Genomic DNA, 12,337 nt, shown 5'->3' with positions numbered 1-12,337 from the left:
TCCAGTGAGTTGAATAATTTATTGAGATCAAAAGTAAACCACAGAGATAGGTGAACACCGGGACTGTGCCAGGGGACGATACGATGTGCTTGACTGACTGGGGTTGTGCGCTTGTGCTGTATGATGTCATCTGCTGTACCCATCTGGATATGTGTGTCAGTGAAAGAGATGTGTTCCTGCGAGAGCGTGTGTGTGTGTATTTAGGGTTGCACAGCTACCACTATTTTACCAAAGTTACTGGAATCCTCTGTAATTTTGGTAAATAACAGGTAATCTATGGTAACTTTGGTGATTTATACTTGAACTAAAAAAATGTTATTCATATATAGTATTATTTTTTACATCTGTGACCATAATGTCCATGAGTTTCTAGTGGATAGACTATATGGTTCAAGAGAAAAATAACCTAAATCATTTTGGAAAAGCATCTAATCAACAATTGCATTGTTTTCAATTCAATTCACTCCACAAACTTCTCAAACTATTGTATTTTTTCACAACTGCCACCAGTTTGATCCCCAAATATTTACAACAAAGACATATTGACATGGTAAAATAAAAAAGTGTGTGTAAAATAAACAAAGGGTATTTTATTCTGAAACCCTCATATTAAACATCAATGACATTCACTACGTTGATGGTTTATATTTAGGATCTTTTACGGCTTTGTCATCTCATTTAATTATTGTATAGATGTTATATCTGATAAGGCCACACAGAGGGCCAGAGATAATTCATGAGTATGTTTACATGCACACTAATAATTTGATATTAAACTGATTATGGCAGTAGGCCAAGTATGGAAATAGTCACGTGAACACCTTACTCTGCTTATCTTGAATCGGCGTACGGTCAAAATCTAAGTAAACATACACCGATTAAAACACCTGGTTTTCTAGGCAATCTTTCAAATTACTGCATTCGAGCTGTGTATTTGATTTGCGCCCAGCACCAGTAGCGCAAGACTCCCTCTTATGCGTGAATTTGGAAAAACAAAAGTATGCATATTAGAAATTGTTTTGCAAAAAAGTTTGGCCAATGTGGTCGAACATTTTTTTAGATGGCTGATTTTCTGAATTTATCTGAAGTCTCATCAGTAGCCTGATTTCAGACGTAAACAGGATTATTAAGGAAATTGTTCTTCTTGCAAATCATACAAATGTTTTAAACAAAATCCAATTATGGTACACATGTAACCATGCTCACAAACACCTGTGATAATCTGAAGTACCAAAAAAAGACACTAGATGTCATCTGATAAAATTCCATATATTCCTTGAAAGTTACAAAAATTCTGGTAGTTTACTGGTAAACTTAGAAAGTTTCCAGTAATATACCATCCGATTGCAACCCTATGTGTATCAGGATTCTGCATTAGGTGTGTATGGGCAGGTTCTGTGGTGGTTCTGCAGGCAGGTTATTCTGGGCCTCTTGGACTTCTTGTTCAACAGGAGCTTTAGCACCTGAATGAGAGTGCCAGAGAGAACATTCCATTACTGAAAGAACCCCTCAGAGACAAAAGCTAAAATGTCCCCAACTCACTCCATCTCTGCCCTTTTTATCTTGTCAATCCCGTTTACCTTGATCTTCCAGTTTCTGCATCTCTTGGTGGAACTGTAGTTCTCCGTTAGGACCCGTAGGAGGCTGCCCCTCCACTGCCTGTTTCTCCTTCCTCTGAGACATCTCTAGCACTGCCTGACAGGACCAGACAAACATTTCATCATATGGCTACTCATAGTTTCATATTTCATTGAAGATATAATCGCTATAGTGACAGTATGGCTTATTCTGAAGTATTTGGCTGTTCATAGTATGGCTATCCTCCATACCACTGTGCAGAATAAGTGGTGGTTGTCTACCTGTTGGTACTCTCGTCTCTGGGCCTCCAGGGCCTTGCCCCTCTCCTTCAGCAGATCCTGCTCCTGACGAAGAGACTCCGCCCTCTTACCGAGCTCCTCCTCCTTGGTCCGCAGCTCCGCCTCAAACCGCTGGAGCTCAGCCTCTGTAAACACCGGCTTGGTGTCATCTAAAGTCTGGAGGGATGGGGAAGACGAGTGTGACATGACTCAAAACACAAACTATAAAACGACCCAACGTCCATCACTCACTTACATCCCATTCTTTAGGGTTGTTGAACTCTTTCTTGTCTGTTGATTTAAGGAACTCTTCCAGGCTGACGAGTCGATCTTGATTGATGTCCACCTGTCAAAACAGAAAAAAGTAATAGATAACAGACCAAGAGTGAACGGATGAGAGGTGAACAGACAGAGTGAACGGATGAGAGGCGAACCGACAGAGAGTGAAAGGATGAGAGGTGAACAGAGAGAGAGAGAGGAGAGGGGGATAAAGACACAGAAACAAGGAAAAACAGAAATGGAGGATTAAAACAGAGGACAGAAATCCAAACAATACTAACGTTCTTCATGACATGCTCCCTCATCCTCAGCCTCTCTTCCTCCATCTCCATCATATCATCCTCCTCATTCTTTGGGTCGTAGACCTTCTCCAGCTGGGGGTAGAGGGCAGGAGAGAGCTGTTACTATACCACACGGACACACACACACACACACACACACACACACACACACACACACACACACACACACACACACACACACACACACACACACACACACACACACACACACACACGAGGGGAATGTGCGTTACCTCTTTGGCAAAGAGGGCCTCTAGTTCCTGCTCATCTAAAACACCATCTCCATTCGCATCTACAGGGAGGAAAATAAACATTATTTGAACACATACAAACGTCATCATCATGTAATAGTAGAGTGCAGCTTAACTGACCATGCAGTTTGAAGAAGGTCTTTGGGTTAAACTCTGTTGGGTCCAGTCCATCAGTCTCCTCCCATACCTCACGCAGTTGAGCTACACTGCCCTGATGGAGAGATAGAAAAGAGAGGGAGAGAGAAAAGAGAGAGATTCCATTCTACTGGTCTCGCATACAAAAAGCATTCCCTCCATCTTACTCGCTCTCTCCGTCTTTCTCTCTCACCGGAGCGTTGACCTTGGGGTGCTTGCGGTGTTTATCCTTCAGCTCCTCCATCCTCTTCTCCTCCTTCTCTCGCTTCTCCTGGTCCAGACCCTTGAGGTACTCCCGTCTCTCGTGCTCCTTCAGCATCTCATAGCGTTTGAACTCATCATGTCTCTCTGCATCGTAGTTCTCTAGGTCTTTAGTGGCCTAGCAGGGAGACAAGAGGACAAGGATGAGGGAGATACTGATGTACAGTACCAATCAAAATGTTGGATACACCTACTCCTTAATTTATTTCTACAATGTACAATAATAGTGAAGACAAACTATGAAATAACACATATGGAATCATGTAGTAACCACAAAGTGATAAACAAATCAAAATGTATGAGATTTTTCAAAGTAGCCACCCTTTGCCTTGATGACAGCTTTGCACACTCTTGGCATTCTCTCAACCAGCTTCATGAGGTAGTCACCTGGAATGCATTTCAATTAACTGGTGTGCCTTGTTAAAAGTTCATTTGTGGAATTTCTTTCTTTCTTAATGCATTTGAGCAAAGAGAAAACAACAGTCCATCATTACCTTAAGACATGAAGGTCAGTCAATCTGGAACATTTCAAGAACTATGAACGTTTCTTCAAGTGCAGTCGGAAAAACCATCAAGTACTATGATGAAACCGGCTCTCATGAGGACCGCCACAGGAAAGGAAGACCCAGAGTTACCTCTGCTGCAGAGGATAAATTCATTAGCATTAACTGCACCTCAAGATTGCTGCCCAAATAAATGTTCAAGTAACAGACACATCTCAACATCAACTGTTCAGAGGAGACTGCATGAATTAGGCATAAATGGTTGAATTGCTGCAAAGAAACCACTACCAAAGGACACCAAAAAGAAGAGACTTGCTTGGGCCAAGAAACATGAGCAATGGACTTTAGACCGGTGAAAATCTGTCCTTTGGTCTGATGAGTCCAAATTGTAGATTTTTGGTTCCAACCGCCATGTCTTTGTGAGACCCAGAGTAGGTGAACAGAAGATCTCTGCATGTGTGGTTCCCACTGTGAAGCATGGAGGTGGTGGTGTGATGGTGCATTGCTGGTGACACAGTCTGTGATTTATTTAGAATTTAAGGCACACTTAACCAGCATGGCTAGCACAGCATTCTGCAGCGATACGCCCTCCCATTTGGTCTGCGCTTAGTGGGACTATCATTTGTTTTTCAACAGGACAATGACCCGAAACACACCTCCAGGCTGTGTAAGGGCTATTTGACCAAGAAGGAGTGATGGAATGCTGCATCAGATGACCTGGCCTCCACAATCACCCAACCTCAACCCAATTGAGATGGTTTGGGATGAGTTTGGACCATAGAGTGAAGGGAAAGCAGCCAACAAATGCTCAGCATATGTGGGAACTCCTTCAAGACTGTTGGAAAACCACTCCTCATCAAGCTGGTTGAGAGAATGCCAAGAGTGTGAAAAGCTGTCATCAAGGAAAAGGGTGGCTACTTTGAAGAATCTAAAATATTTTTATTTGTTTAACAGTTTTTTGGTGACTACATGATTCCATATGTGCTATTTCATAGTCTTGATGTTTTCACTGTTATTCTACAATGTAGAAAATAAAGAAAAACCATTGAATGAGCAAACTTTTGACTGGTACTGTACATTGGCCTAGCAGGGAGACAGAGGACAAGGGGAAACTGATATACATCGGCCTAGCTGGGAGACAGAGGACAAGGATGGGGGGGATACTGAAGTACATTGGCCTAGCAGGGAGGCAAAGGACAAGGACGAGGGGATAATGAAGTAAATCAACACCAGTGTTATTATACAAGTAGATAAGAATCAGGGCCCGTATTCATAACGCATTCTGGAGTAGGAATACTGATCTAGGATTAGCACCCAATATAATCGCATTAATTATGATAAAAGATGGCGCCGACAGACAAACTTGGCAGATCTGCTTCTAGCGCTTAAGCAACTTTGCCGTATTTAGTTTTTTTTGGTGTTATTTCTTACATTATTAGCCCAGAGCAGTTTTTGTGTTATTACATATAGCCGGAAATAACTTTTGGAAATCAGAGTGGCGGTAACGACCAGGAATACGACTTTCCCGAATACTCAGGAGGCTTGCACACCCTCCACCACTTCCAAGTATATTACTTGCTAATATTCAGTCTCTGGACAATAAAGCAGATGAGCTCAGGGCAAGGATCCCCCTCCAGAGAGTCATCAGGGACTGTAACATACTCTGATTCACGGAATCATGGCTCTCTCGGGATATACTGTCCCCGTCCATACAGCCAGCTGGGTTCTCAGTACATTGCGCAGACAGGAATAAAGAACTCCCAGGGAAGAAGGGCGGTGGTGTATGTTTCATGATTAACTACTCATGGAGTGATTGTGATAACATACAGTAACTCAAGTCCTTTTGTTCACCAGACCTAGAATACTTCAAATTCAAATGCCGACCGTTTTACCTCCCGATTCTCTCCGGTTCCAGTGACAGCCATGTATATTCCCCCTCAAGCCAATACCACGACAGCCCTCAAGGAACTACACTGGACTTTATGCAAACTGGAAACCACATATCCTGAGACTACATTTATTTTATTAAGTTGGTGGTTGAAGATTTCCCTCTAGTGGTGTGGGGGCTGTGCTTTGGCAAAGTGGGTGGGGTTATATCCTTCCTGTTTGGCCCTGTCCGGGGGTGTCCTCGGATGGGGCCACAGTGTCCCCTGACGCCTCCTGTCTCAGCCTCCAGTATTTATGCTGCAGTAGTTTGTGTCGGGGGGCTAGGGTCAGTTTGTTTATCTGGAGTACTTCTCCTGTCCTATTCGGTGTCCTGTGTAAATCTAAGTGTGCGTTCTCTAATTCTCTCCTTCTCTCTTTCTTTCTCTCTCTCGGAGGACCTGAGCCCTAGAACCATGCCCCAGGACTACCTGACATGATGACTCCTTGCTGTCCCCAGTCCACCTGGCCATGCTGCTGCTCCAGTTTCAACTGGCCTGGGCCCTAGGACCATGTCCCAGGACTACCTGACATGAGGACTCCTTGCTGTCCCCAGTCCACCTGGCCATGCTCCTGCTCCAGTTTCAACTGTTCTGCCTTACTATTATTCAACCATGCTGGTCATTTATGAACATTTGAACATCTTGGCCACGTTCTGTTATAATCTCCACCCGGCACAGCCGGAAGAGGACTGGCCACCCCACATATGCTCTCTCTAATTCTCTCTTTCTTTCTCTCTCTCGGAGGACCTGAGCCCTAGGACCGTGCCCCAGGACTACCTGACATGATGGCTCCTTGCTGTCCCCAGTCCACCTGACTGTGCTGCTGCTCCAGTTTCAACTGTTCTGCCTTATTATTATTTGACCATGCTGGTCATTTATGAACATTTGAACATCTTGGTCATGTTCTGTTATAATCTCTACCCGGCACAGCCAGAAGAGGACTGGCCACCCCACATAGCCCGGTTCCTCTCTAGGTTTCTTCCTAGGTTTTGGCCTTTCTAGGGAGTTTTTCCTAGCCACCGTGCTTTTACACCTGCATTGTTTGCTGTTTGGGGTTTTAGGCTGGGTTTCTGTACAGCACTTTGAGATATCAGCTGACGTACGAAGGGCTATATAAATAAATTTGATTTGATTTGATTTGTTTTGATTTTAGCTGGGGATTTTAACAAAGCAAATCTGAGGAAAACACTACTGAAGTTCTATCAAGACATTGACTGTCGTACTCGCTCTGATAAAACACTAGACCACTGCAATTCTTTCGAAATGCCTACAAGGCCCTCCCCCAACCTCCCTCCGGCAAATAAGATCACGACTGCATTTTGCTCCTCCCTTCCTATAGGCAGAAACTCAAACAGGAAGTACCCGTGCTAAGGTCTAGTCAAAGCTGGTCTGACCAGATCGGAATCCATGCTTCAATATTGTTTTGTTCAAGCGGACTGGGATTTGTTCTGGCTAACCTCAGAATAACATTGACGTATACAAAGACACGGTGACTGAATTCAACAGGAAGTGTATAGAGGATGTTATTCCCACTGACTTAAAACCTACCCAAACCAGAAACCGTGGATAGATGGCAGCAGTCGCACAAAACTGAAAGCGCAAACCACTGCATTTAACCATGGCAAGGTGGCTGGGAATATAGTCGAATACAAACAGTAGTTATTTTCTCCGTAAGGAAATCAAACAGGCAAAACGTCAGTACAGAGACAAAGTGGAGTCACAATTCAATGGCTCAGACATGAGACGTATGTGGCAGGGTCTACAGACAATCACAGATTACAAAGGGAAAACCAGCCACGTCTTGCTCCCGGACAAACTAAACACCTTTTTGTCCGCTTTGAGGATAACAATGCCACCAACACGGCTAGATTTCAAGGACTGTAGGCTCTCATTCTGTGAGTAAAACATTTAAGCGTGGTAACCCTCACAAGAATACCAGCCCAGAAGGCATCCCTAGAAGCGTCCTCAGAGTCTCAGAGTAAGTGCAGACCAGCTGTCTGGAGTGTTTACAGACATATTCCATCTCTCCCTATCCCAGTCTGCTGACCCCACTTCCTTCAAGATGTCCACCATTATTCCTGTACCAAAGAAAGCAAAGGTAACTGAACTAAATAACTATTTCCCCGTAGCACTCACTTCTGTCATCATGAAGTGCTTTGAGAGGCTAGTTAAGGATCATATCACCGCTACCTGACACCCTAGACCCACTTCAATTGACATACCACCCCAATAGATCCACAGACGATGCAATCGCCATCACACTGCCCTATCCCATCTGGACACGAGGAATACCTACAGAAGAATGCTTTCAATACCATAGTACCCTCAAGTTCCTCGGCGTACACATCACTGACAATCTGAAATGATTCATCCACACAGTGTGGTGAAGAAGGAGCAACAACTGCTCTTCAACCTCAGGAAGCTGAAAAAATTCAGCTTGGCCCCTAAGACACTCAAACTTTTACAGATGGACAATTGAGAGCATCCTGTCAGGCTGTTTCACCCCCTGGTATGGCAACTTCTCCGCCTGAAACCGCAGGGCTCTTCAGAGGGTGGTGCGGTCTGCACAACGCATCACCGGGGGCACACTTTCTGCACTCCAGGACACCTACAGCACCCGATGTCACAGGAAGGCCAAAAAGGACATCAACCACCCAAGCCACTGCCTGTTCACCCTGCTATCATCCAGAAGGCGGGGTCAGTACAGGTGCATCAAAGCTGGGACTGAGAGACTTCTATCTCAAGGCCATCAGACTGTTAAATAGCCATCACTAGCCAGCTACCACCCGGTTATTCAACCCTGCACCTTAGAAGCTGCTGCCCTATATACATAGAATCACTGGCCACTTTAATAATGGAACACTAGTCACTTTAATAATGTTTACATACTGCTTTACTCATCTCATATGTATATACTGTATTCTATTCTACTGTATTTTAGTCAATGCCACTCCGACATTGCTCGTCCTAATATTTATATATTTCTTCATTCCCTTCTTTTACTTTTAGATGTGTGTGTATTGTTGTGTATTGTTAGATACTACTGCACTGTTGGAGCTAGGAACAGAAGCATTTCGCTACACCCGCAATAACATCTGATAAATATGTTTGTGTGTACACAATAAATGTGTATTTGTACCAATAAAATTTGATTTGAAAAGGCTAAACTGATCCTAGATCTGTACCTACTCTTAGATGTTCTATGAATGCACATACAGGCCCTGGACTCTATGCTCACTGCATTACCGTTGAGATGAGCAGCTCAAGGTCTTTGGCCTCAAAGGTGTTCTGATTGTGTGGATCCAGGTGTTCAAACTGCTTCAACAGAGAGGCATGGTCCATCTGTAAACCTTGGGGATAAACAGGGGTTTTAACAAGTGACTGAGAAAACATATATAATCTTGGTCTTCCAGGCCTTTAGAAACCCTCACTCTGTGTGTTGGTGCTGTCCAGTTTGGCTTTGAGCAGCATCCTGAGGCGAGACACCTCCTGTCTCTTCAGCTCATCCAGACGAGTTCTAACATGGTGCCCCACAAGGTCCAGCTCCTTACTGAGACGACCATTCTGAAGAAGATGGACAGTCAGTCAGACACAGATTCACCTTTATTCGCCAGGACATTTACTGTACATGTACCAGGAACTTGACCCAGTGACTTGATGCTGCCACAATAAACAGAACATAGACAGAATGTATAGACAAATAATTTACACATACTGTATGTACACTATAGATGAGGGATGGGCATTTGAAATTATTTCACTATACAAATATGATCTTTTTTCAGATATCTGGATTGTAGAAATACATGTTTTAAAGAAAACGGTACCCTACGCGTTTCAGCAGAAGGGTAAGTGAGGTGTGAGAGAGGAGCAGGGGCCAGTGTGTGTGGCACAGAGGGAGAGAGAAAAAGTAGACAAACCGACTCGTGCTAGTTAGAAAACCTATGGCAGTAACAAGTTATCATACCATCTGGTAGTACCGGTCTTGACTGAACCAAATCATTGTAAAGAAGCTAGCTGGCTACAGTAGCTAGGTAAGTTAGTCAGCTAGCTAGCTAAAGTAGAAAGGCTTATTGAGGCACTCCTCGTAATTGTCTACGACAACTCCATTCATATGAAACAACAGCCTACCTGTTGGTTGATCATTGTAGTCTACTCCTTCTCATTTAGCAAACTTAATTCCGTAATTTTTATTCTATTTTGCATTGATTAGTAATGTCCCACTTCCTTTACTACAAATTGAGCCTCCGACTAACATCGCTTTGATTGACCAACAATAACAACAAGCTCCACGTGTGAAGGCTACCGGGGCATCTTTTTTTAATGGGCCGCACTCATAAAAACTGTCATAAAACTGTTGTGCTATTAAAATGTTTAATGTAATAGTCTATCCTTGCAGGCTATGTAGCAATGTCACATAGGTCCTTTTATGAAATTTTAGACCAGGCATTTTCATTGTTAAAATAGACCATTAAGTAATCGAATACTAACATCCATTCAGATATTCAAATAATCCGTGCCAATCCCTACTATAGATGACTTGTGTAACATCATAGGTACTACACAAGGAGGTGAGGGGTTAATACTTATAGTGAGTTAATACTTTCAAAAACTACTAAGGTCAGAAAATATAAGACAAGAGAGAGAGACAGACCTTGATGTCCTCTGTGTTGGCAGTCTGGAGTTTCTCTCTGAAGTGGGGATCTGTCTCCAGCACCTCAATCACCTCAATCACCTCTCTCAGATACCGGTCATAGTATAGGCCTGTGTCCTGCAATGGACAGGCAACCACACACACACACAACATCACACATGGATACAGATACCGGTCATAGTATAGGCCTGTGTCCTGCAATGGACAGGCAACCACACACACATCACACATGGATACAGATACCGGTCATAGTATAGGCCTGTGTCCTGCAATGGACAGGCAACCACACACACATCACACATGGATACAGATACCGGTCATAGTATAGGCCTGTGTCCTGCAATGGACAGGCAACCACACACACATCACACATGGATACAGATACCGGTCATAGTATAGGCCTGTGTCCTGCAATGGACAGGCAACCACACACACATCACACGCGGATACACAGACAGACAGACAACAAAGGCGTACCACATTATCCTCCTGTTTGTCCTCCTGAGGAGGCTGTGCTTCCTGGGGGGTTGCATTGCGGTCGAGGGGCACTGACCAAACCTCCAGAGACATGGATAGGAGCAGCAGCCAGCCAGGATCCAGGTTCATCCTCCTGCAAGTATGAACATATATGATCTGTCTATGTCAATTATATATTCAGACATTATTCAGCTGTCATTTGGTACTGAACACCAACTGAATTATGTTTGACGGCTGACATCTGACAGACAGAGGCACATCACAGGAGGCTTATCCTGTTGCATGGACATTATATGGGAACTGGCAGATTGACCATCAGATACTGTGGGCTAGTGACGCACTATGGGCTATCGCGAAACCTGGCTGAATGAAAGGTCTACGCTCTGATTTCGCGTGACAATATACAGCTTTTCAGTAGAAAGCGCAACAACACGCAACAGCAAAGACACTACCGCACTCTGAACAACAGCAAGCTAGCTAGCTAGCTACGGACGAGAGGCTTACATCCATCTTGCGTCCCCCATTCATATTAAATGTGCGAAACCCTCTAGAAAACATATGGCAACGCCAACAGGCCAAATGTAGTATTATGTACACTCGTTGTGACATGGGGGATTCTCGCTTACCGTTACTTGTTAATCGGTGGCTAATTCTTGCCCGTTGTGTTAGCCAGCTAACGTTACTTCCTTCACTAAATGCTTTCCGAAATGAAAAAAAAGAAAGATTTTTGCGTGGCAGCCGAAAATTACGTCAAAAAGAAGCGACTGTGTGTGTGACCGATCGTATGGGTCCCGTCCGTTCTTATAACGCGTTCACCTACTATTCGGAACTAGGAAATTAGTAAATTTCCGAGTTTGCTAGTTTCGAGTTTCATAGTTCCGACTTTCACATGAACGCGGAATTATTATACCTCAGCGTCCCCATCCCGTCCGTTCTTAATAAACTGTAGTTCAGTGGTCTCGTCAGTGGGGAAAGAGGCGAAGCAAGAGGATTTACTGCGCCCAAAATATGTCCGCGTGAGATAAGCCCTTTTTTGCATGGAGGGTGTCGAAATCGAATAGAAGTTTTGTAATGTTTAGGCGGTTACAAATGTACTTATATAAGTGGATTCACGTGGCATTCCGGCAATTTAGAGAAAAACAACTTAGTTTTGCCTGTTGGTCACACGCTTATCTACCCTCTCATTGGCTAAAATGGTCTCACCTGATTTCTCCTGCCTTTCATCATTGATGACATATGTTTCCGTTGTTAGAATGGTCAGTCTTGTCAATATAACAGATCATCTTTGGTCTCTTTCCAATATAGAAAAACGTACATTTCCTTTACGTCTTCCTTATCTTATGAAAAACACCCACATATGCGAAGTACAGTTATTGTTTTGAAGTTAAATAAGGCAATACATAAATAAGTGAAATTGTATTTCATTTACATTGTAAGGGTGTCTTATTTCCATAAGGGTGTTTGTCCATCACACGCATCACATATAAAGAGAAAATAAATAAAAGATCCAATTCTAACAGGTAAACGGTATGTTTTTATTTAATTAAAATAGATAGCTATGTATATTATTTAATCAATTACCTTGTCACAAACACAAACAATGGTGAATTGAAATAAATTAATATTATGTAATTGCACATAATAAATAAATGGATAAATAATAGATTAAGGACATACTATCAACAACATAATGA

The 12,337-nt window shown here is 43.2% G+C and overlaps 1 protein-coding gene across 2 annotated transcripts; it reads right to left on the bottom strand.

The window, feature by feature from the left end:
• On the bottom strand, window positions 1-11,747 carry LOC124000079 (nucleobindin-2-like). Of its 2 annotated transcripts, none has more exons than XM_046306194.1 (13): window positions 11,554-11,747; window positions 10,644-10,776; window positions 10,167-10,283; window positions 8,944-9,076; window positions 8,759-8,862; window positions 3,017-3,202; window positions 2,809-2,899; window positions 2,671-2,729; window positions 2,417-2,509; window positions 2,113-2,202; window positions 1,860-2,033; window positions 1,581-1,695; window positions 1-1,463 (listed from the first exon to the last, which is right to left on the bottom strand). In XM_046306194.1, exons 1-13 carry the CDS (start codon window positions 11,565-11,567, stop codon window positions 1,375-1,377), a joined length of 1,398 nt encoding a protein of 465 aa, XP_046162150.1. In that variant the 5' UTR covers window positions 11,568-11,747; the 3' UTR covers window positions 1-1,374. The 2 variants fall into 2 exon arrangements, with proteins under 2 accessions (XP_046162150.1, XP_046162151.1); XM_046306195.1 differs by lacking the exon at window positions 11,554-11,747 and adding an exon at window positions 11,270-11,546.
• Window positions 11,748-12,337: the final 590 nt, after the last annotated feature.

This window comes from Oncorhynchus gorbuscha, linkage group LG16 (assembly GCF_021184085.1).
Source record: "Oncorhynchus gorbuscha isolate QuinsamMale2020 ecotype Even-year linkage group LG16, OgorEven_v1.0, whole genome shotgun sequence".
Classification (NCBI taxonomy): Eukaryota; Metazoa; Chordata; class Actinopteri; order Salmoniformes; family Salmonidae; genus Oncorhynchus; species Oncorhynchus gorbuscha.
Note: the sequence above shows the minus strand (reverse complement) of the source record. Positions and strands in the feature narration are given on the sequence as shown.